At 49.5% G+C, this 24,102-nt stretch overlaps 2 protein-coding genes across 3 annotated transcripts in view; one reads left to right on the top strand and one right to left on the bottom strand.

Annotated features, from left to right (window-relative positions):
- Positions 1–24,102, bottom strand: part of ACSF2 (acyl-CoA synthetase family member 2) — a 31,540-nt gene that overhangs the window by 3,739 nt on the left and 3,699 nt on the right. Inside the window, exons 2-10 of the mRNA XM_061391402.1 lie at positions 9,048–9,243; positions 8,542–8,670; positions 8,246–8,299; positions 7,840–7,958; positions 7,569–7,734; positions 6,937–7,032; positions 6,647–6,804; positions 6,273–6,364; positions 5,891–5,967 (exon numbers count right to left, since the gene is read on the bottom strand). Of these exons, the coding sequence (XP_061247386.1) occupies positions 5,891–5,967; positions 6,273–6,364; positions 6,647–6,804; positions 6,937–7,032; positions 7,569–7,734; positions 7,840–7,958; positions 8,246–8,299; positions 8,542–8,670; positions 9,048–9,243 (1,087 nt within the window). The remainder of the gene's footprint in view (positions 1–5,890; positions 5,968–6,272; positions 6,365–6,646; positions 6,805–6,936; positions 7,033–7,568; positions 7,735–7,839; positions 7,959–8,245; positions 8,300–8,541; positions 8,671–9,047; positions 9,244–24,102) is intronic.
- On the top strand, positions 1,574–14,513 carry CHAD (chondroadherin). 2 transcript variants are annotated; one of them, XM_061391407.1, is made up of 4 exons: positions 1,574–2,402; positions 4,395–4,558; positions 4,825–4,970; positions 13,641–14,513. In XM_061391407.1, exons 1-3 carry the CDS (start codon positions 1,623–1,625, stop codon positions 4,964–4,966), a joined length of 1,086 nt encoding a protein of 361 aa, XP_061247391.1. In that variant the 5' UTR covers positions 1,574–1,622; the 3' UTR covers positions 4,967–4,970; positions 13,641–14,513. The 2 variants fall into 2 exon arrangements, with proteins under 2 accessions (XP_061247391.1, XP_061247390.1); XM_061391406.1 differs by lacking the exon at positions 13,641–14,513 and adding an exon at positions 5,185–5,695 and having other exon boundaries at positions 1,577–2,402.

Genomic DNA, 24,102 nt, shown 5'->3' on the forward strand with positions numbered 1-24,102 from the left:
AAATGCCTGGTCTTGGGGTAGGGTGCCCCCCCTTCAAATTCTGGAAAGTTTCCTGTAAATTTGTTTTGCTCAAAATAAAAATACAGCCAAAGCAAGGGTTTACAAAGCCAGTGGCACACACCCCAGCCCCCCTTCTAGTGGTTGGAACATCCTGAGCAACAGAAAAGCAGCAGTCAGCCTTGGAGGAATACCACAAGACAGTGTTCTGGCCCAAGTATGACCCCCATCCAGAAGCAATGGCTGGAATGGGCTTAGGACGGCAGGCTTCCGCACCTGAGCACCGCATGAAGGGAGAGGGGCTGGGGAGGTTCCTTCCAGCCAGCAAAGACACCAGCCCTTTGTTCGTCCGTTCATCCTTCAGCCCTCCCCTCCCCTCCTGTGTTAGTGGGCATGAATCAGGCATAGCTGGGGTCTGGCAAGACTTGGGGTCTGGTTTCTCCTCGCACCCCCCAACACAGACAAGAACTCCTACCAGTCAGCCCAGAGCTTGCTTTGGGGCCAGAGCTGTGACTCTGCCTGCCCACCCTCCCGTTTCCACAGGAACCCAGACACCGTGGCTGACAAGTAGACACACAGAGACCCAGTTGGCTGGGGTAGGGCTGCCCACAGGACCTGGGGTCGTGAAGCCTGAGCTGTTGGGACCCAGCCCTCTCACCCACCCTTACAGTCCTGGGGCCACTGCCCGGGTGTGGCTTCTGCCAGGTACACCTTGGCGCCACTCTGGCCACCACCCCTAGAGAACCACCCCCCACAAAGGGTCCTGACCACTGCAGGGTGGGGTAGGTATGAGGAGATGTGGACATTTTAGGGAGATTAGGGAGGGGGGAAGACAGAGCCACCGTGCCTGTGGTCTTTAGGTGTTTGCCGAGGCCTGTGGGTCATCCCCTCGCCGCCAGTTCCCACTTTTCTGGTTGCCTTCAGTCGTGGCAAAGGGATACAGGGGGTGCAGGGGACAGAAAGCCAGCTTGAGGCTGGGAGAGAGAGGCCAGGGCCAGTCGAGGGCGGGGAGGAGCTCCACCTTCTCGAGAGCAGCTGGAGCGGGGAGCCCGACGCCAGGGTGGCTCTCACGCTCCGCCGGCGCTGCACAAGAGCCCCATTAAAGCGCCGCCGGCCGGCGACCGCGGCGAGACTCGCGTCCGGCTGCCAGGCCCTGCTTCCTCCCTCGCTGGGTCCAGGGCACGCGGCCGAGGGCGTCTGGGGGGAGGCGTGGAGGCGTGGAGGCTCAGACTTGAGCAAACAAATAAGTTCGGGGGCTGCCCCTCTCCCCGACTAGGGAGTAAACTTGGGTCCTGGACACACCCATACCCTCCCCCGCCCTGGGCGGAGAGGAGATGGGGTGGGCAGGGAGCGGGTCCGAGGGCAGGGAGACAGGGGCCCGAGCTAGGGGCCGAGGTTCAGGGCCAGTGCGGCCCCCCGCAGAGTCCCCAGGGTGGGAGGGCCCTTCCCCGTCGAGGGCAGGGGCGCAGCTCTGGGCGGGAGGGAGTTAACCCGGTGGCCTCCGGCTCCACGTAGGAGCTGGCTCTGGCTGCCGGCTGCGGTCAGGGCCACCATATAAATAGGGCGGGAGACCGAGCGCCGAGGACTTGCCGCTGCCCCCTGCCTCGGCCCCAGACGTCCTGGCCATGGCCCGCCCGATGCTCCTGCTCAGCCTCAGCCTGGGCCTCCTGGCCAGCCTGCTGCCTGCGCTGGCCGCCTGCCCCCAGAACTGCCACTGCCACAGCGACCTGCAGCACGTCATCTGCGACAAGGTGGGGCTGCAGAAGATCCCCAAGGTGTCAGAGAAGACCAAGCTGCTTAACCTCCAGCGCAACAACTTCCCTGTGCTGGCAGCCAACTCATTTCGGGCCATGCCCAACCTCGTGTCGCTGCACCTGCAGCACTGTCAGATCCGCGAGGTGGCCGCTGGCGCCTTCCGAGGCCTCAAGCAGCTCATCTACCTGTACCTGTCCCATAACGACATCCGCGTACTGCGTGCCGGTGCCTTTGACGACCTGACCGAGCTCACCTACCTCTACCTGGACCACAATAAGGTGACGGAGCTGCCCCGGGGGCTGCTCTCCCCTCTGGTCAACCTTTTCATCCTGCAGCTCAACAACAACAAGATCCGAGAGCTGCGCTCAGGTGCCTTCCAGGGCGCCAAGGACCTGCGCTGGCTCTACCTGTCGGAAAACTCACTCAGTTCCCTGCAGCCCGGCGCTCTGGACGACGTGGAAAACCTTGCCAAGTTCTACCTGGACAGGAACCAGCTGTCCAGCTACCCCTCAGCTGCTCTGAGCAAGCTGAGGGTGGTGGAGGAGCTGAAGCTGTCCCACAATCCCCTGAAAAGCATTCCCGATAATGCCTTCCAGTCCTTCGGCAGATACCTGGAGACGCTCTGGCTGGACAACACCAACCTGGAGAAGGTGAGCTCCTGGTTGCGGGGCTGTGCCCTGGCTCCTTCTTCACTGCCAGGAGGCCTGGGGATCCAGGGCCACAGCTGGGCACCATCCCCTCTCCCCTAAAATTCCTCTACCAGTGGCTGTCTCCAAGGTGTGGAGCTCTGTCCTCATCTTATCGCTGCTGCTAAGTCGCTTCAGTCGTGTCCGACTCTGTGCAACCCCATAGACGGCAGCCCACCAGGCTCCCCTGTCCTTGGGATTCTCCAGGCAAGAATACTGGAGTGGGTTGCCATTTCCTTCTCCAATGCATGCATGCATGCTAAGTCGCTTCAGTCTTCTTATCATGTCCCCACCCCAAATCCTGCCCTGCTGTCCCTGTCCTGAGTCTCAGCCACTACCCTCCTAAGATTCCTACTTATAAACAGAGTTAGGCTGTCCTGGCCCCACCAATGGCCCCCAGGAGGCATATCCAGGGCCCTCAACCCCCCTGCTGTGCGCAGAAGCCACCTCTTCCTGTTAGGCCTTCCACCCCTCCTCTGCTGTTTTTTTCCTGCCTCCAGTAAACCTACCACCCCATAAAGGGAGGTTTGTTTATTGAGAAGCCTTCCAGAGGAGCTGGGCAAATCAGGCCCACAAAGAGACCCTGTTCCTGGTGGGGAGTGTGCATGAGTGCTAAGGTGGAGTGGGGGGCTGGGGAATGAGCAGGGAGCACATAACTGAGGAAGACCGCCTCCATGCCTCCCAGAGGCCCTGGTGGATCCCCCACCCCACCCCCAGTCCACACACATACATTCCACTGCATTCTCAGGGTCATTTCAGCTGAGTGGGGACCATGGACCAGGGGCCTGCCCCAGGCTGCAGGCATGGCATCCATGGGTTCTATGAAGGGGAAAAGGCAAGAGCCACTCACTACTGTCAACCTTCGGCACAAGGACCCTAGGTGTCTCCCCACAGGAAAGATTGGCCATGCCTCACTGTGCCCCAGACCACTCACCGCCCTTTGCCCACCCTGGTCACCAGACCCATCTCCTGACTTTGTCCTCCCTCAGATGCCCCGTGCCTGGCCAGGTGCTGCTGCCTTGGGTCAGGGTGGAATCCCTTCTTGGGACTAGAAAATTGCTCTGGCGCAGGGGCTTCACCAGGAGGTTTGGGCAGGAAACAGGGTAAGGTGGGAAGATAGATCAGAACAGTCTGAATACCAGGGAGGTTCACACCCTTCCCTGGACCACAGGCACAGAGATGAGGGCAGAAAATACCTGGATAGCAACCGGCCTTCATCTGGGCGGACAGAGCCTGCCCGAGCCTGCCCTTCTTCAGCCCCGAACACTCCCCAGCTGAAGTCACAGTCCCCTGTGGCCCATTATTGCCAGCGTGGCCTTTCAGTGGGAAGTACAGCGGGGAAGCAGGGGCTCATTTGGGGCAGGCGAGGCCAGGCAGGAACTGTGACGTCTGGGCCAAGATGTGGGCACCAATAGAATGTTTCCTCTGGAGCCAGCCAGCCTGGCCCAAGACTCCACCAAGGTGGCTCCACAAATAGTGCCTGGCAGGCAGTGCGGGAGCAGGGAGGACAAAGCTGGGGGCATGCAGGACCCTGGGGCCTGTGGGGAGCCTGGGCCCACGGCCCATCCCACCAAACACTGGCCAGCTTCACTCTGTGCCGGCTTGGGCCACGGAGGCCAAACTCTGGCTGCCTCCCCAGTCCCAGTGTTTGCACAGGGAGCACGGTGCCAGAGGAAAAGGAGCTAGAAGTGGCCCTGCAGCTACTGTTGACTCCCTAGTGCCACCCTGAGCAAGGGACTTAACCTTGCCCTGCAATCTACATATTGAAAATAACACTACCTAGCTCAACAGACCATTGTATGGATTAGATCTTCTGAGAAAACCTAGTCACGCTGTGAACCTGCTCAGGGCACCAGTGCTTGCATTCGGGGTGGACCCTGCCCCGTGGGAGCATAGAGCTGGGAGAGGCTGGACACTGGGACTGAGCTGCTCACTCACACCCACCCTGCTCCCTAGTTTGCTGACGGTGCCTTCCTGGGTGTGACCACGCTGAAACATGTCCATCTGGAGAACAACCGCCTGCACCAGCTGCCCTCCAACTTCCCCTTTGACAGCCTGGAGACCCTCACCCTCACCAACAACCCCTGGAAGTGTACCTGCCAGCTCCGGGGCCTTCGGAGGTGAGAGGGCCCCAGTAGTACCCCTAGAGGCCATCCTCCTGTGATGGAGTGGAGACATACTGACCCTGCACTAAGACATCCTAGGCATATGTCCTAGATTTGCTCCCTAAGAGGTGTGGGACGCTGGGCACTTCCCCATTTGTAAAATGAAGATGACAGTTCCAGACTACCCCAAAGCAAAGTCAACCTGACCCCATGGTTCACTGTCCTTACCTCCAGTACTCTTCCATCCCTTCCCCAACCCCAGCAACTCTCTGTCTCTCCAGGTGGCTGGAAGCTAAGACCTCTCGCCCTGATGCCACTTGCGCATCACCCGCCAAGTTCAGGGGCCAGCACATTCGTGACACGGACGCCTTCCGCGGCTGCAAGTTCCCCACCAAGAGGTCCAAGAAAGCCGGCCGCCATTAAACAGGTGGGGTCCAATGGGCATGGCCCCTATTCTCTCTCTGGAGACTCTGGAATTGAGGAGGGTGTCCCAGGATACTTCCATTTTTACAGGGAAAGGAGGGGAGGACTGGGGCTCCCTCCTCTAAGGGGGAAAATGATACCTCCTAGGACTCCCACCATTCTCTCCGAACAGCATCTAGACTGTTGGCGTCCTGACACCAGTCCTTGCCTCACCACAGGTCCTGACCCAGCCAGTCCTGGTGACTGGCCTCTGCCTTCTGCCGGAGAAACTACTGATCCTCTCACCTCTGACTCCCATCTTCTCCCAACACCCTCTGCTGATACATAGATCTGTTCACACCTAGACATGTCCTGGCAGGGCACCCGGGCACTCCAGCACAAACCCAGCTCCACTTGATGCTGAGAGCTCCAGCACGCCTGGCCTCACGGCCACAGCTCCTCTCAGAGAAGCTGTTGCTAAGACCCCCAAGTCCATTAGGACCAGAACAGGGTGACCATCAGGATGGCCACCCTTCCAGAATCCTCCTCTTGATTTCCCTTTCCCTGTCATTTGGAAACAAACATCAGATCCTTGCCCTACCCCTTGCTCCTAGGAAGGGTCTGAAGCCCCTACCCTCAACTCTGCCAGCCCCCACCTGCCAGGACACTGGTGCTTTGCCACACATCCTCCCACGCTGCATTTCTTCCCCAGATTTCTATAAATATAAATTTATGTATGTATAATATTTACTCCCCTGTCACCTGTCTTTGTGACTTGAGAGCTATTGATGAGGTCAGACTGCAGTTTCTCACATCTGCTTTCTAGAAGGAGGGCCAGCCGAAGGGTCTTCCTTGGAGACCCAGGCTGGACTCCTCGACACATCCAGCAATCTGTTTTTGCCCAGCCCTGGCCTGCCCTCCACCCCAGCCCCTGCCTCTACTTACCACTAGCTCCTTCATGTTCAGCTTGTTGATGATGGCTCTGATCAGCTCTGGGGGTGCAGGAGACCCAGCAATCACACCTGAATCGGAGAGAGGGCTGACACAGCTCCCACCTTCTCCAGGTCCAGTAGACTCCCGTTCACCTATAGCCCTTTTTAGGAAATAACATTCCCTTTGCTTCCCAAACCTGGACTTGTTTCTAGACCTGGCAGCTGTCCTTAGGCTGATGTCTAGGCAGCTGGTCTTAGGCTGGTGTCTAGGGACATAGAGGATTTCCCTCCCTCCCCCCCATGTTTAGTGGCCTTTTTGCCCCTAAATGAAAGATTGGGCACCTATGCAGCTCACTAGGCTAGTCCTGGCCTCACCACTCTTGGCCCCATCCCACCTCCACGCATGGTTGAGATGTCGTAACTGGAGAAGTCTGGTTGGTTCAGAACGTCCACGAACATTGTGGGGGTCCCATACAGGAAGGAGCCTCTGTATAAGGGAGGTGCATCTCAAAATCAGGCTTGGATGTAGAAGGGAACTTCCTCCTCTCACCCACCAGACTCTAAGCCTACAGTAAGGGCCACGGCTACAACTGTGGGATATAAGCAGAAGCTCCTTGGAGGGAGGGACTGGTCTCCTGAGAATCTCCCACTACCCCATCTCCATTTCTCTTGATTGGAGGGCGGAGACAGCTTGGAAAGGAATCAGGGCCCAGGAGTGAGGAACAGGAGGATCTTATCAGCCCACAGATAGCTGCCCACTGATGCCCACCTTTCTCTGCTGATGGCCTCCAGCGTCTTCTTGCCCTCAAAGACCGGAGAGCACAGGATGAGGGTGGCACCGTGCATCAGGCTCACCATTGTGCCCCCCACAGAGCCCAGGCAGTGGTACAGGGGGCTAGGCAGCACTACCCGCGACTCCTCTGGCGTCTGGAGATGGAAGCAGGAGCTGGGTCTATTGTGGGGCCAGAGGCCGAGCTCCTCTAGCCAGAAGGGGGAACCCAGCAAGCCCCCACCCCTGCAGGGTGCCAGGAAGCCCTTGCTGGGCCAGCACCCCCTCACCTTCTGGTGCAGTCTCAGGCGCTGCCCTATCATGTTGGCGTTGTTGACAATGTTGTAATGGGAGAGTGTGGCCCCCTTGGGGCTGCCGGTTGTCCCCTGACAAGACAAGAAGCTGATAGCTTGGCCTCTTTCATCCCATCCCCTTCCCACCCTGGGCCACGGCATGGAAGAGCGCTGGACTGGGAGTCAGGAGACTGAGATTGTTGCCCTAGATCCATTCATTCACTCAGTACATATTTAGCAACTTGCCTTGTGCCTGCACGGTGCCAGGTGTTAGGATTCAGAAATGTGGCAGAGAAGGTCTACTCTCAGGCCACTTATAAGGTGGCTCAGAGGCTCACCAGCAGATGGCCTCTCGGGGTCTCAGTTTCCCCATCTGCCAAATGAGGGGCTCTGACCTGTGGCGGCTCAGCACATCTGCCCCTGTGCTTGGGACAAGAGGGCCAGGGGAGAGGGGCATGTGACAAGGACTCTAGTTGCTGATGTTTTCTAGGGCAGAGGGGACAGCTAGGGCTGGCCGCAGGAGAGTGCTCTACTGATCTCTGCTGCCTCCTTGCTCTCGGGGCGGGTCTCAGGGCAGGCAGGTGTTAGCATGCCAGCCTGGGTTCAGGACCTGGAGATCTCTGCCGTACCGAGGTGAACTGGATGTTGATGGGGTCATGGCAGGACAGGAACTGCTGGGTGTGCCGGAGCCGGGTCAGATTTTGCTCTTGACTGCCAGCTGCCACCACCTCATCTAGGAGCAGTGTCCCTGGCAGATGGGCATCCACCGAGATGACTGTGGTCAGATCTGGAAGCCTGGCGGTGGGGAGCATGATGAGAGGGATGGCCCACAGAGATGGGTAAGGAGTGAGGGGGCCAGGAAAAGGCATGATGTACCCCTCCCAACCCAGACACCCCCACCTCTGACTCTTCAAGGTCCCTGGCTGGGCCTTCTCCACCTCTGGACAGATCTGCTTCAGGATGTTGTAGTATTGCTGAGTCTTGAATTGCTTGGGAAATACGAGGGCTTTGCAGCCCACCTGTAGAAGGGGAGCCCCCCACCACGGTCAGCAGGAAGCCCCAGCCTGGGAATGTGGTAGAGTCCTGACAGTTGCTCTCTCTCCCATACACACAGCCACCACCCCCGACACACACACTAGCCTGTCTGACCTACCATCCCCTCCTCCCACCCACTGCCTGAAGAAGGACAGACTCAGGGTGTTCCCTGTGCATGCCCCCCACCCCTCTCAGCCTTCTGTGACAACTGGAAGCCCCCTGTGCTAGGTACTAGCTGGCTTCTCCCACAGTACCCAAGGAATGGGCCCACCTTCTTGAGGGCATACTCCAGCTCCATAGCCTGGTACGCTGGATTCACAGATACCTGGTGGAGACAGTGAGGGCACGTCACGTGTCCTGGGCAGATGCTGCCATTTGCAGCCCCTCCACCCTCAGAGGCAGCACCCTGTACCTTCAGGCTTCCCTGGTGGGCTTCAGCAGAAAGCACTAGCTGGTCTGAAACCAGCCAGGCACTGGTGTAATTCTGGGGCCGAGGGTCCAGGGAGCTCCCCTGAATGATGCCCTCCCCCCTGCATACCCAGCTATGCCAGGTAATCCCCTCCTCACCAGAATGATGCCAGCCTGGGCTGTGGCCAGCTGCATGAGTACCCATGCATAGGAGTTGGGTCCCCACATGCCCAGCCGGTCACCCTTGCGGAGGCCGATACTCAAGAGCCCAGAAGCAGCTTTATCCACCTGGAGTAAACAGAAGGGGAACAGAGGAGTGAGATGCAGGTGAGCAGAAAGGAGCCCATGAGTCTGACTTTAACCTTTGGCCCAGGGGTTCACATCAGAAGCACTTGGGAATGAGGGACAGGCAGATACGCAGGCCTGAGGTCTGGAGGGGGACTTGGGAACATGCATAGTTAACCAGTGTCCCAGAAACGACTGATGCAGGAGGCACCTGGACCTCCTCTGCCTCAGCCCTGCCCTCCTCTCCTGACATTCCTTGGGGTCTCTCAGGCAGCCCCAGCACCCTGCCCCATAGCCAGGCACCACCCTTGCAGCTCCACCAAGCTTGGCACCTGGGGGCCAGCACCTGCCCACTTTGAAGGTTCAAAGTCAGGACCCACCTCCTCCTTGAGTTGGGCAAAGGTCAACCTGATGTTTTCATGGTGGACAACCAAGGCCTCCTGGTCTGGGACCCTCTGTGCTGTGGCATCCAGGCACCGCCCCACGGTCTTGTTACTGAGGTGCAATCCGACGTGGCCCTGGACATAGCTGAAGCCTCCGACGGGCAAGGGGACGGTGTGATCCAGCTCTCCAGAACTGTGGGAAGAGGGGCTATGCGCTCAACTGCACCAAGCCAGGCCTCCCTGGAACCAAAGGCTGGCACATCGTGCTAGGAAGCAGGTTGCATACAACGTGTGCAGGAAACTCCAGAAACTGTCTGATCTGCCCCATCGCCAGGGACCCATTTAACATAGGAGCTACTTTGCCCTTGGGAAATCAAAACCTGGATACTGACCTCTGTCCCTAATCAGAGAGAAGGTTCTCCCCAGCCTACTCCTCAGTTTCCACTCAGTGCCAAGGGTCTGGAGCCTTGGTATCCAAACCCTGGAAAGGGACTCTAAGGTCAGTCATGCTGAGAGGTAGCCTGGGCGGGCTGGGAATGGCCTCATTCTAGACACCACTTCCTCCTGGTAAAAAGACCCCTGGGTATCTGTCAAAACCCACAGAATAATCTAACACAAGGACTAAACCCTGATGTAAACTTGGACCATGGTCAACAATAATGTGCCATGCCTGCATGTGTGCTAAGTTGCTTCAGTCTAGTCTGACTCTGTGACCCTATGAACTGTAGCCCCCCGGGCTCCTCTGTCCATGACATTCTCCAGGCAAGAATACTGGAGTCAGTTGTTGTGCCCTCCCTCCAGGGGATCTTCCTGACTCAGGGGTTGAACCTGTGTCTCTTACACTGGTGGGCAGGTTCTTTACCACTAGCGCCACTTGGGAAGCCAATAATGTACCATACTAGTTCACTAATTGTAATGTGCCATACGAATGCAGATGTTAATATCAGAGAAACAGTGCCAGGGATGGGGTCGGGGGTGGGCATAATGAACTGCATGTATGATCTACTCAGTTATTCTGTAACTAAAACTGTTATGAATTATTAAAACAATTAATTATTATTTTTTTTAAAAAAGGTCCCCAGAAGTCTAAGTATCATAAGCTTAGGCCTGCTTATGCCCATTTGCCAGACCTGGGTGACAGGAGCTGGGCTCCCATCCAGGCCCAGAGAAGTATGTGACAGCTCTCAGACCCTGTTCTCATCCGAGAGGGCTTGTTCCAGATCCAGGCTTTCCAGACCACCACCCCAAGGTGGTGTGGGCCCTGGGGGCCCTTCCTGATGATTCAGTCCTACAGTTGCTGAGCTGAAAAGGCCAATCCTAATTGTCACCGATTGGCTGCTTCTGGCTTATGAGGGAGAATTTCTGGATGGAATAAAGTATGCAGGGCAGAGGGGAGCAAAACTGGGTTTCCCTATAAATGAGAGAGGAGACCTCACGTCACATGAGGGTGTGTCCCAGTGCAGGCTGATGGGTAGGTTGTCCTGACTTCAATAAAGATGAGTCACAAACTGGAGAGCGAGTGAGCACTGGATGGAGCTGGGGGCCTGAGGTCTCATCCCAAGTGTGCCACTGGCTGGGTGGGAGATTGTCACAAACACCTTCGGTGTCCCTTGACATGTGTCCTCAGCACATTTCTAGTTTCACTGATAGGGCAGTGTCTTGTGGTTCTGTCCTCAGGGACTCCCTCAAGTTTCTCCTTCTGTGGCTGGGTGGTTCTGGGAGGCATCAAGCCTGGGGGCGGGGGGGGGGGTGCGGTAAGATCCTGGTTGCCCACACACGCCCCAAATTGACTTCTTGTCTCCTCTCCATACTCCCTCACTCCTGCTTCCCAGGATCACAAATAAACCACCTGCACCCACGTACCTGTTCTCAAGAAAATCCAAGTGAAGATACCTGTGTCTTCTCCTCCCTGGGCCTCAGCCTCCCCACCTATAAAGTCTGAGGACTTGGATCTGTGGTTATCCTCAAAGGGATGCTATCTAGATCACCTCCCTGGGCAATCTTCTCAAAGATTGTAGTGAGCCACCTAAGCCAGCTGGTTTCCTCAGGTGTGCTAGGACAGAAAACAGCCAGAAGTCACAGGCCTCTGAAGCCCTGCCAGCCCCCGCATTCTACCACTCAGGTTGGCAGACCTAAAGAACTACTGAGGTAGTTCCTCGTAGTCACCATGGCACCCCTCAAGAGACTGTGTACCCAAATCCTTCTCTCACAGGCATAATGTGGAGGGCACTATTTTTGCCCACTAGGAAACAGATGTGCTCCTTTCTTGGGTTTGCCACAGTGATGGGTGTAAGAGCAAGCATGTAGAGAAAACCTGCTTAGGAAGAAAGTCAACACAGGGGAAAGTAGAGAGATGGAAAGACAGAGACAAAAACAGAAACAGCCAGGAAGACCCAGCGACAGACTTAATCCTGAACTTGTCGAATACCTGGACAGTCACGTGTTGAGTCTACCTGCCTCTGGACTTTTCACTGTCACCAGTCAATAAAGTCCCTCCTTGAATTTAAACTAGTTTGGTGAGGGGAGGAGCTGAATTCCATTTGCAACAACATGGATGAATCCAAAGGACATTATGCTTAAGGGAAATAAGCCGGAAGCAGAAAGTCTAATGTTGCATGATCTTACTTATATATGTAATCTAAAATATGAACAAACATTTAAGCTAGTCTGAGTTGGGTTTCTGTTGCTTACAACTGGTGAATCCAAACTAAATACATTTTTTGCATTCAGTGGTTTACCACTGCCCTTGAAGCCTTGGTAAGCCACCTCCCAACAGCCCAGCATCTGGATTAGAAGGCAGAAAAACACAGATTTCAGCCAGTTTAATGGTCTTGTTGTCAACAAAGCATTAAAAGTGGGGAGCTGGGGCATCTGTTTCACAACACGGATCCCCTTATTCTCAAAATGTCCCAGAGTCCTGTTTGGTGTGGAATATGATTTTCTACACACTCACCATGGTTTTCAGTGGCCTCTTGGAATGCCTATCTGACAAATCAACAGGTTGATTTATGTGCCCTTCCCTGGTGGCTCAGACAGTAAAGAATCTACCTGCAGTGTGGGAGACCTGGGTTCGATCCCTGGGTTGGGAAGATCCCCTGGCAATCCCAGGCAATACTGGCAACCCACTCCAGTATTCTTGCCTGGAGAATCCCCCAGAGGAGCCTGGTGGGCTATAGTCCATGTGTTTGCAAAGAGTCAGACACAACTGAGGGACTAAGCACAGCATCCCCAAATGTAGTTCAAAAGTGTATTGTCTCCTTTATCTTCACAGCGGCTCTGATAGGTGGAATGACAGAGACTCCCAGTAGCCCCTTCTCCCTTAATAATACACCCTCAGATGTTTACCTGGCCATGGCCATGTGGAATAGACACCACATTTCCAAGCTTCCACAGTAGGTGGTCTGGTTGAAGAATAAAGTCTGGCCAATGGGATTTAAGCAGAGGTTGTGTGTATGTGTGTGCACAGCTTCGGAGAAGAGCCCTTAAAGGGAAGCACATCTTCTCTTTTTCTTTCCTGCTGGCTGGAATGCTGCCTGTGATAGTTCTCTTGGAGCACATGGTGAGCTTGGCATCGCAGAGCAACAAGACAGACGGACATGGAGCCTGACAGCAGGCTGTACCACACCAGCCACACACTGGCCATTTCCCAGAAAAACTCCATCTACTAAAACCATGGTGAGAAGGGGTTTCTCTGATACACACTAAGCCAGTTCTAAAAAATACAGGTGGGCGTTATGAACTCTCTTTGTACAGGTAAGGAAACTGAAGTGCAAAGAGGCCAAGTGGGCTGCCTAGCTGGTAAATAGCTGAACCTGAAGTGGAGAATGGAGAATCCAGCACCACTACCCCAGCATGATAGCCTTGCCTGCCCAATTTGGGGAGAAAGGATGAGATAGGCTCTGGATTTAGTCCTTATCTGATCACTAGAGATTGTCTAATCTCAATTTTATTTTTCCACAGTTGTTTACTAATTGAAGCCAAGAAACGGGGACTGGGGTAGGACAAGGTTGAAGTGAAAACAGGTTGCTCCTTCAAAAGATTGAAGAGTTTGAGAAACTCATGTCAAAGCTCATAAATTTAAGAACCACCCATCATTTCAAAAGCCCAAATGCAAACACCATTGATTCTAGTTCTCTCCTTCCTCAAACACACCCAAAACACCTTGAGCAAGAAGGGCGGCCACTTCTTTTTCTATTCTTAAACAAAGTGGCAGATACCCCATTTATACCCGAAAAAGAAACTAGATATGGTTTTAGGAAAAGTTGTCTGTTTGTGGAAAGTTTAAGGAGCTGGAGCAGGACGCCAAGAGTCCCAGGTGCTCCCAACTCAAACAACTAGAGTAAGACTTTAGCTACTTGGAGTGGGTGTTATAAAATGCCAGTTGGGAGTCAGTCAGCTAGGCAGGAGCTGGGAGGGAATGGAGACAAAGCACAGCCGCACCTAAAGGTGTGCGCAGAGAATGGGCATGTGAGAATTCAGGCCTAGATCTGTTGCCAGATCTTATTTCATAAGACAAGTTAGGAAACAAGGGTTACTTAAAAAAATAATTGTTTTGTTTGGCAACTAATGGATCCACTGTTTTGTCTTCAGTGCCTCACAGGGCCTGGAATGTAAGAAGTGCTCAAATGAATAACCAAATGCTTGAATTATAAATAATGCACATAACCCAATTAAAAAATAAGCAAAGGACTTCAGTAGACATTTTTCCAAAGAAGATATATGAATGGCCAACAAGCACATGAAATGTAAACTGAAACCACAATTAAATAGCACTTGGAGACCAGCCCTGGGATTTCTTTGGAAGGACTGATGCTGAGGCTGAAACTCCAGTACTTTGGCCACCTCCTGCGAAGAGTTGACTCATTGGAAAAGACCCTGATGCTGGGAGGGATTGGGGGCAGGAGGAGAAGGGGACGACAGAGGATGAGATGGCTGGATGGCATCACCGACTCGATGCACATGAGTTTGGGTGACCTCCGGGAGTTGGTGATGGACAGGGAGGCCTGGCGTGCTGCGATTCATGGGGTCGCAAGGAGTCGGACACGACTGAGCGACTGAACTGAACTGAACCAAACTGTACCCACTAGGAAGGTATAAACAAGAAACCAGCATAACAAATTTGGGGAGCATGTGGAGAAACTGGAACTCTTTTGCATTGCTGATGGGAATGTAAAGTGGTACAGCTGCTGTGGAAAACATTTTTGGTGGTTCTCCAAAGAGTTACACATAGAGTTAACATTTGCCCTGGCAATTGTACTCTTAGGCACATACCCAAAAGAAGTGAAAACAAGTGTTCAAAGATTTGTACACAAATGTTTAGAGCATTACTATCCACAATAGTCAAAAAGTGAAAAGAACCTGAATATCCAGCAATGCATAAATGGATAGACAAAATGGGGAATATCTGTACAATGGAATATTATTTGACCATAAGAAGGAATAAAATACTGATACGTGCTACAACACGGATGAACCTTGAAAATACTGTAGTAAGTGAAAGAAGCCAGACACAGAAAATCACATATTGTATAATTTCATTTATGTCATGTTGAGGTTAGGCAAATCTGTAGAGACAAAAAGTAGAGTAAGTGGTTGCTTAGGGCAGAGGGGATGGGAGGATAGACAGGTGATAGCTCAGGGTGTGACTCACACATATCCATAAACACAATAAAAATGATTGAATTGTACACTTTTTAAAATAATGTACAAAATTCTATTCCTAGGTATACAGCCAAAAGAAATCATACATGTGCCCACCAAAAGACAGGATATTTGCATTTGTATCTCCAATATGGAAACTACCTACTCAATAGTAGAATAGATAAATAAATGGTGATGATTATTTCAATATTATATAGCAATGAGAGCCAATGAACTATGACTACACCCAAAGATATGAATGAAACTCATTAAAAACTGTTAAATGAGAGAAGCCAGACAGGAAAAGGTATATACCATCTGATTCCATTTATATGTACAAAACAGGCAAAACTATTTTCTATGCTGTTAGAAATCAAGGGAGTGGCTCACTAGGTTCTGGTTCTATGGGTGTGTTCAATTTATCAAAAATTTATCAAACAAGTACATAAAATATGTGTAATTTCCTGAATCTATGTTATATTTGAACACAAAGTTAATCAGCTGGCTCAGTGGTAAAGAACCCGCCTGCCAATGTAGAAGATTCAGGAGATGTAGTTCGATCCCTGGGTTGGGAAGATCCCCTGGAGAGGAAAATGGCAATCCATTCCAGGATTCTTGCCTGGGAACTTCCCAGGACAGAGGAGCCTGGTGGGCTACAGTCCATGGAGTCACAAAAAGCCGAACACAATTGAGTGAGCACAATGGTGCACAATAAAGTTAAAAAGAAGAGCTTTCTAGGGCTTAAACCAGTGTTGACAGAAACACAATTCATAAACTAAATTTAGCAACTGACTATGGTATTTACCATCCTGTCAGAAAAATAAAAGCAGCATGTATTGCTTCTCTGCAAAATACATGCATACATTAATAAACAATACTGGGCAAGCCGAGCAAACACATCTGCTTGTGATTTCCATCTTAGAAACTACTCGAGAAAATAAATCAGCCCAGTTTTGAAGGCAGCAGAGTTTTCCTTTCTGAGAGTTCCAGCAGATGAGAAAGCAGTTCTGTGGCCTCTGTGCAGTTCCTGTTAGCCCGTGACTGCTGGGCCAGCCAACTGGTTTCCTACATGGATGCATGTTCCCTACATTCAGCAGAACAGAGCAGGTCAGGACACACTGCTTACTATTTAGAATGTGGCTTACCAGAGGCAAAGCTCTGGCCTTGCTCCAGTGGGAAAACAGGATCCACCAAATAGTTGTCTACTTGCAAATATAATTTACAGGAATGTCTGTAGAGATGTTTAATGACAAGTAGGGAGTGTAATGATTCTGATTTATGAAAAAGATGGGCATGTTCAGTGAAGAAGGGCAGAGATGGGTAAATCTCCTGAAGGGCAGTGAACTTACGGAAGTGAGAAAACAGTGAGCGTGTGCCCTGTAATGCTGTCAGGCAAATCATCCCAAGTGTGCGTATCCCTGTCTTACAAATAGAGAAACTGAGAGAGAAGTTAAGCAGCTTGTCCAAGATGCCACCATAAAAGGTGGTAAAAAAAAAAAGCCTCATCATTCAATCACAAACAGCTTTCCATGAAAAAGATAAGTGCCATTGACACAGGAAACACAAAAATAGCCCAATCCGCCACAAATGCACAGAGGAAAGAAGACAAGTGCCCAGTAAGCAAGATGTCCATGTCACAAAGCAAAACAACCAGGAGAGATCGGCAAAGATGGAAAATATCAATAGTATGATGTCTATGATTTATTTTCAAATGGTGACCAAAAATATGTGTGTGTTTATTAAAAGGTATCTATAAAAAGGATAATTTTTTTATTAATGAGGCAAGAGATTCATTTTCTTAAGTGACCCTATCTGAGTGGGTGGCAACCCTGGGCCTCTTTCTGTATGTTCTTTACACTGCAGCCCATCCACAGCTTCCTTTGAGGTTGCACAGGGCCTAGGGCAGCAAACCTGAAGCTAATGGTGCCACAGGCCCATGGAGAACCACCCCCATTTACTTCCCACCTTCCAGCCCTCAAGCACACACTGGCTCTTTTCCATGACTTACTTGCGGTATCTGATTCATCTTCTTTGCTGCCTCTGAACGCATCTTTCCAGCTCATTTCTAGTCCCAAGCACGACGGCTTTGCACGCTAACTGCACAGTCCTCTGGTTATACTCACCTAGGCACTGCTGTTGGCCCTCCCCCATGTAGCCTAGCCTTCCAGCAGTACCTAGTCAGAAAACACGGTCTGCTTAGCTCAGGGAACTTCTGTGAGCAATTGCAGCACTCTGTGACATTCCAAGGCAGATGACCAAAGTCAGGGCCAGAGGCTCTGTAAGCACCAAGGATCGCAGGTCCTGACAGGGTCAGGCAGAGACCACAGGCAGAGCTGGATGCCGAAGGAGCCACAGAGGCAGGGATGACCACGCCACCTGAGTACATAGGTATGACGATATACTTGGGAGAGAAGCAGTTTGTTTTGCCTCTTATTACATATTACTTCCTGGGCAGAGTTTTTTTGGGATCTGGGCCAGGAGCTTGCAGGTGAACCCTGTTCCTATCAGAAGTTGGAATAACCCCAGGTCTTGCACAAGTCCTCTTAATCCTTTCAGAAGCCACCAGGGAGGCATGGTGACTAGATGTGAGGGGCCCATGGACACAGGAACAGCCCCTACACTGAGGCCGACCACTGTTGCCCTGGGCAAGGTGCCATGCCAGCCACCAGCAAGAAAGCTTTAATCAATAGTCTGCTTCTGTTTCAAGTCATGGGCTGGCTTCTGCTCCTCCCCTTACAGGCATTTGATGCCAGTCTGGTTCTTGGGCTCTAAGAAAAAAATAAATCATCAACAAAGCTAAGAGACAGCAACTGCCTGGGTTTACAAATTTCATTTTATATATAGGAGAATACAGGCTAAATGTGAATCTTTTGTCTAAGATTCACATTTAGCCTGTATTAAAGGGGGAAAAAAATCCCACAAATCAATAAGGACACGTAATCTAACAATAAATGGGCAAAGAATATGAATATTCACAGAATACATTTCAAAAGACACCCAATCTCACTGGTAATCAGAGAAATGTAGATCAACCCACAGCAAGAACACTTTAGCTTCCCCACCAGAGTGGCAAACACGTTCTCATTCAGGAATACCAAGTATTTTCGAGGCTGTGGGGAAACAGCAGCTCTCAGTTGCTGCTGGTGGTCATAGCAGCGCAGCCTCTCCAGAATAATTTCTAGAAAAGCTGAAAATGCCAACCCTCTAACGTGGGAATTGCACTGCTGGAGATGTTGTTATATAATGGATTTGTAAACATCAGGTAGAAAGAATTACCTATATCTATAGGTGTCGGTGTAAACAGATCTCAAAACATACTTTTGGGTGAAAAAAGAAGGGCGCGGTGATATAATTTTTGCTAAAATTATAAAAGCATAAGTATTTTTATGGATAAAAAACAAAGAGCACTTATTGCTTGCTTGGCATGATTCTATGTGCTTTACAAATGATACGCTATTCTGTTTATGGATTCAGAGACATGTTAAAAGCAAAAAACGTGCTCTGACATGATGTACATTAAATTTATGACAGTAGTTCTCTGGTGAGGGGTGAGTAGGAGGAGGCTTACAAAACAGACATCAACTTGATCCATAATATTTATTTTATTTGTAGTTTTGTGTAACAAGTATGGCTATATTTTAATTTGAAGTGGTAGGTACACAGGTGCTTGTTATTTGATCATATGATTGTGTTAAAAAATTTTTTTCCATGTGAAATTTTTAAGAAAAAAAAATATAAGAGGCTTGATAATCTTCTAGGAAGAGTATTTCAACATTCGAAAGATAGAACAACTTGCTGGGAGGGACAGAATGACCCACTGGACCTGTTGTGTAAAGGGCCAGGACAAGATGAACTTTAATGCAAACAGGAAGGGCCCCAGGCTGCCCGTGATGTTCATGTGGTATCCTATCCTCCTGGGCAAGCCTCAGTCCTCAGTCAATACACTCACCCTTGTGTAAGACACAGTTCCAGCTAAGTGTACCAGTACATCTAGCTCATGGCAAATGAGAGGCAGGTGCTCCTCTTCCATCTCGCTTGCTCATCACCCCAAGATTCATTATTCAACCCAGCAGCCCCTGGACTGACCCACACACCATGGGGGCTGCATTCTCAAAGGTGTAGAGGGGCTCCTTTCGCTATTTGCAGAAAGACACTAGGCTGGTGGTTGATCTGGGAATAGAGATGGCAGATGCTTGTGAAGGAGGGAACAACTTTTAAACTGTAATATCTATTTTACCCTGAAAGAAAGTTAAACTTTTTATGTACCCATGAAGATGAGTGCCACATGTATACCAGCTACAACATGCAACCTAGTGTTTAAGAAAATGTAGATGCTGTTGTGACAGATAAAAATCCAGAGCACTAGTGAATGGTCATTTTCTTAATTGATGGCCATTTTACTGTACAGTGGCCACCAAGAGCACAAGAATGACTATAATGTTAAAAGGTCCTCAGCAAAAAATAGGAATTTCAACCTGTCTCTTAAGGGAAAAACACCCTTCAAAATAGACCACAGACTTACATGTAAAACATTAAAACTGAAAAACATTTAGAGGGACTTCCCTGATGGTTCAGCGGTTAAGAATCTGCCTTCCAATTCAGGGGATGTGGATTTGAGCCCTGGTCAGGGAACTAAGCCCATGCATTGCAACTGTTAAGCCAGTCTACCACAACTAGAGAGAAGTCTGTGTGCCGGAACGAAGACCAACAGGCAGATTTCCCTGCTAGTACAGTGGATAGGAATCCGCCCCAACGCACGGGACACCAGTTCAATCCCTGGCCTAGGAAGATCGCACATGCCACAGAGCTACTAAGCCTGTGCACCAGAACTACTGAAGCCTGCGTGCTCTAGGACCCTCAAGCCACAACTACTGAGCTGCACAGCCCAACTACTGAGCCCACATGTTGCAAATACTGAAGCTTGTGCGCCTAGAGCGTGTGCTCCGCAACAAGACAAACCACTGCAATAAGAAGACGACGCACCACAACCAACATTAGCTCCCGCTTGCCGCAACTAGAGAAAGCGCACGTACAGCAACAGAGCCCCAGTGCGGCCAAAAATAAGTAAACAAATTAATTAATTAAATATTTTTTAAAATCTAGAGAAAAATATGGGAGAAAAGCTTCAGGATCTAGGGGTAGGCAATAAATTTTTAAACTTGACACTATATGCACAATCTATAAACTTAATAAACTAATTTCAGCAAAATTAAAAATTTCCGCTCTGTGAAAGATCCTGTTAAAGAGGACAACAGGATGAGCTACAGAGTGGCAGAAAATATTTGCAAGCCACACATCTGACAAAGGACTAGTATCCAGAACGCATAAAGAACTCTGACAATTCAACAGTAAAAAAAACAAACAATTCAACTAGAAAATGGGCAAAAGACATAAAGAGATATGTCACCAAAAAGGATATACAATAAGCATATGAAAAGTTACTCAATATCATTAGCCATTAGGAAATGTGTATTAAAAACACAATAAGATATCACTATACACCTACTGGAATGACGAAAATTAAAAACAATGACAATACCAAATACTGATGAGGATGCTAATCGCTCATATGTTGTTGGTGAGAAAGGAAAATGGTACAGTCATCCTGGAAAACAGACAATTTCTGTACAACTAAACACGCAACTACCATACAAGCCAGCCATTGCACTGCTGACAATTATCCTAAAGAAACACATCTAGCTGGCCCCCTGTATCCACAGGTTCCATACGCAGACGTGGAACAGGAGACAGGGAGAACTGCCTGCACTACTGCCATGCTGTATAAAGGACTTGACCACCACAGAGTTGGGGATTTGCAGGGGTCCTGGAACCGATCTCCTGAAGATACTGAGAAGAACTATAAGCAATTATGTTCCCAGAGAAACAAAGACTTATTTACAATCCCACAAAAACCTGTATATGAATGCATGCTGCTGCTGCTAAGTCGCGTCAGTCGTGTCCGACTCTGTGAGACCCCATAGACGGCAGCCCACCAGGCTCCCCCGTCCCTGGGATTCTCCAGGCAAGAACACTGGAGTGGGTTGCCATTTCCTTCTCCAATGCATGAAAGGGAAAAGTGAAAGTGAAGTCGCTCAGTCGTGTCCGGCTCTTCGCAACCCCATGGTCTGCAGCCTACCATGCTCCTCCGTCCATGGGATTTTCCAGGCAAGACTACTGGAGTGGGGTGCCATTGCCTTCTCCATATGAATACATACAGCAGCCTTATTTGAAAAAACTGGAAACACCCCTAAATGTCCATCAGTGGGTGAATGGTTAAACCAACTGTGCACCCATATCAAAGAATACTATTTAGCAATTAAAAAAGGAACTACTGATACGCAAAACAACCTGAATGAATCTCCAGAAATTATGCTGAGTGAAAAAACCAGTCTTGAAAGACTATATACTGTATGACTCCATTACATAACCTTTGGACATGATGAAATCCAATTAAAGGAGAACAGAAACCAGACCGTGAGCGGTCCTAAGGAGGGGTGGAAGTGGGACAGTAGGTGTGGCTGTAACAGGGAAACCTGAAGGATCCTTGCAGTGGTGACGCGGTATCAGTGCGAATATCCTGGCTGCGCTGCTGCACCACCGTTTTGCAAGATGTTATCATTGGGGGAAACTATATGAGATCTGTTTGTGTTATTTCTTACAACTGCATGTGAATGTACAATTATCTCAAAATAAAATGTTTAATTAAAAAAACAGCTCTTAGATGAGAAAATATTGAGGACCAAAAAGTATAACTGGGCTGCCCAGTTCAGTGGGCCTAGAAGTCACACTGTCTGCACCGCTCTCTGCTGGGACAGTCCCCGGACACATTTGTTACACCTCTTCTGAGGACCCCACTTCTCAGCCTACTTTTCTGTTGCTACACCCAAGAGGTGAAATATTGGGCACAGGAGATCATGTCCTTTTCCCCACGGTTATGAAGGAAGGCTAAACTGTTTAATGTATAACACACACTTCCATGAATTCTTTTGTCAAGATCAATAGGTCACTTCTCCCCAAAGCAAGCCTTGGTTTTTGAGCAAAAGAAACTAGACACAAGAGTATACATTCTAAGATTCAAGAATAGACAAAATTAATCTATAGAGATTAGAAATCAGAATAGTGATAATCTCTGGTTGGGGAGGGAACTGACTGGAAAGAGGCACTAGAGAAATTTCTCGAGCTGTGCTATCTCTATGGCAGCCCAGTCACATGGGTCTCTGGAACACATGAAGCATGACTAGTCTGAATTGAAGCATTCTGTAAGTGTTAAATACACACAAGATTCAGAAGACTTCATGAAATAAAGAATATTAAATACCTCCTTAGCAATTTTTACATGATTGATTGCATGCTGAAATGATACTTTGGCTATACTAAGTTAAAGAAAATATATCATTAAACTTATTGCCTATTTCTTATTACTTTTTAAAATATGCCTACTGAAAAACATGACACTCCATATGTGGCTCACATTATATTTCTACCGAATAGCAGTGCTTTACAGTTATGGACACGTTTTATATCTTGGGGTGTTGAGTAATGGGTGTATACATTTGTTAATATTCATCAAACTGCACACTTATGATTTGTACATTTTACAGTTGCATTATACCATAAAGTCCCATGATCTTTCCACCACCCAACATAACCTTCCTGATGGAGTCCACAGCTTACAAAGAACACAGACTACAAAGAACCCCAGAGTGGTAAGAGCTATAATAAAGATTTTGGGCAGGGCACTCTATATTGGTGGAAGCTTCCGTTTTTAACTCCAATAAAACTGATAGTGTATGCATGTTTGTAGAAGACAGAGGGCATTTTCAAAAGCCTGAAATACTTGGGGACGGGAGGCATCTATGCTGCAGATTTTCCACTGGGCCGCTGTTCCGAGCTACTGGGGAAAGTACACAGAAGTCAAGGGTGAAGGCTGATTCAGAACAGTTGCCCTTGCTGGCATCACTAAGGCACATACGTGGTTTGAAAAAGAAAGTCAAAGTGTTAGTCACTCAGTCATGCTCAACTCTTTGTGATCCCATGGACTGTAGTCCACTAGTCTTCTCTGTCCATGGAATTCCCCAGGCAAAAGTACTGGAGTGGGTAGCCATTTCCTTCTCCAGGGGATCTTTCCAACCCAGGGATCAAACCAACGTCTCCTGCATTGCAGGCAGATTTTTTACCATCTGAGCCACCAGGAAAACCCCACATACAAGGTTTAGATCTTTACTTTCTAGGGTCAAACCCTCAATGTTTTCTGTTCACTCACAGAGGGCTAGAGAAAACCAGAGAGTCCAGAGGTTAGGATGAGTTCATAAGGGTTCAAGCACAAGTAACATTTCATATAAGTATTAAGGCTTCGAACTTCCACCACAGCCCTCTTGGATTCAGGGATCCAAGCCTCAAAGCCCAGCCTCCCTGGAAATCACAAAATGTCCACAGAAATATTGTAGAGTGCTTCTTGTCCAAGTGGTCCATTTTACAAAGAAATCATGGTCCAGAGAGGTTGAGGGACTTGCCTAAAGCCATATTGAACTAAGCCATACAAAGGCTGGGTTTGCTTTCCTGTCACCTGATTCCTAAACTGAAAAACACATACATGCCAATGAGAGTCACAGAACATGATTTCTAAACTAGAAAAACAGCTTGTTTATTTCTAAAGGGAGAGGCACTTGGCAGAGTTAGTGGTACCTGTCATTTATCAGGACAGTCTTCTAGCAAGGCCCCTTCAAGAGATGAAACTATATTCTGTACTTTGTTCAGTATATAATTGGGGGTGGGGGAAAGCAGCCCTTTATACTAACACTCAGCATAAGCATGGATAGGTCTGCCAACACAGAGCAGCCACAGCTTGGTTCAAGCAGTTGCCTCTGCTAGAACTGTCTTTCTCCTACTCTCCAGGCAAGGCTCTAACCTGTGGGCCTTGGGGTCATTGAAGGAGTGTGCAAAGCCACTGTTTCATAAGTATTATCTGTATCATAGTCTCATCAATGCAGTGGGTTGAAAATCTGAGTGCTAGGCTGTGGGTTATGGATTTTCTTATGTGACCTCATTTAATTCTCACAAGTACAAAACAAAACTTACACAAAACTAAAGTCTTAAGTTCAACTTGGTCCCAAAGCTAGAAAGTGATTCTTTTGAACTCAGATCTGTCTGGTTCCAAAGTCTTTGTAGATTGAATAAATAAATAATGTGGGGATGTTGGGAGGGCTTCATACCCAGGGTTTAAAGAGTTCAAGCACAGGCAAGGGTTTATACAAGTATATAGGCTTCATCCTTCAAACCACAGCCCTGTTACTGGAGGGATAAGATTCAAATTCCAACTTGTTTAGGAAGTCTAACCTAATCCCATTCCAACCTATCAGATTCTTCCCTGCTCTGACTGAGCACCCTTACTGCCTTGAATCAGTGGGTCTGT

The sequence above is a fragment of the Bos javanicus genome, chromosome 19 (assembly GCF_032452875.1).
Source record: "Bos javanicus breed banteng chromosome 19, ARS-OSU_banteng_1.0, whole genome shotgun sequence".
Taxonomy (NCBI): Eukaryota; Metazoa; Chordata; class Mammalia; order Artiodactyla; family Bovidae; genus Bos; species Bos javanicus.

Excerpts from the sequence above, each read along its gene's own strand:
- CHAD (XM_061391407.1), top strand. The coding sequence starts at position 1,623 with ATGGCCCGCCCGATGCTCCTGCTCAGCCTCAGCCTGGGCCTCCTGGCC. Across the intron at positions 2,403-4,394 it reads ACAACACCAACCTGGAGAAG|TTTGCTGACGGTGCCTTCCT; the intron begins GTGAGCTCCTGG and ends CCTGCTCCCTAG. Across the intron at positions 4,559-4,824 it reads CAGCTCCGGGGCCTTCGGAG|GTGGCTGGAAGCTAAGACCT; the intron begins GTGAGAGGGCCC and ends CTGTCTCTCCAG.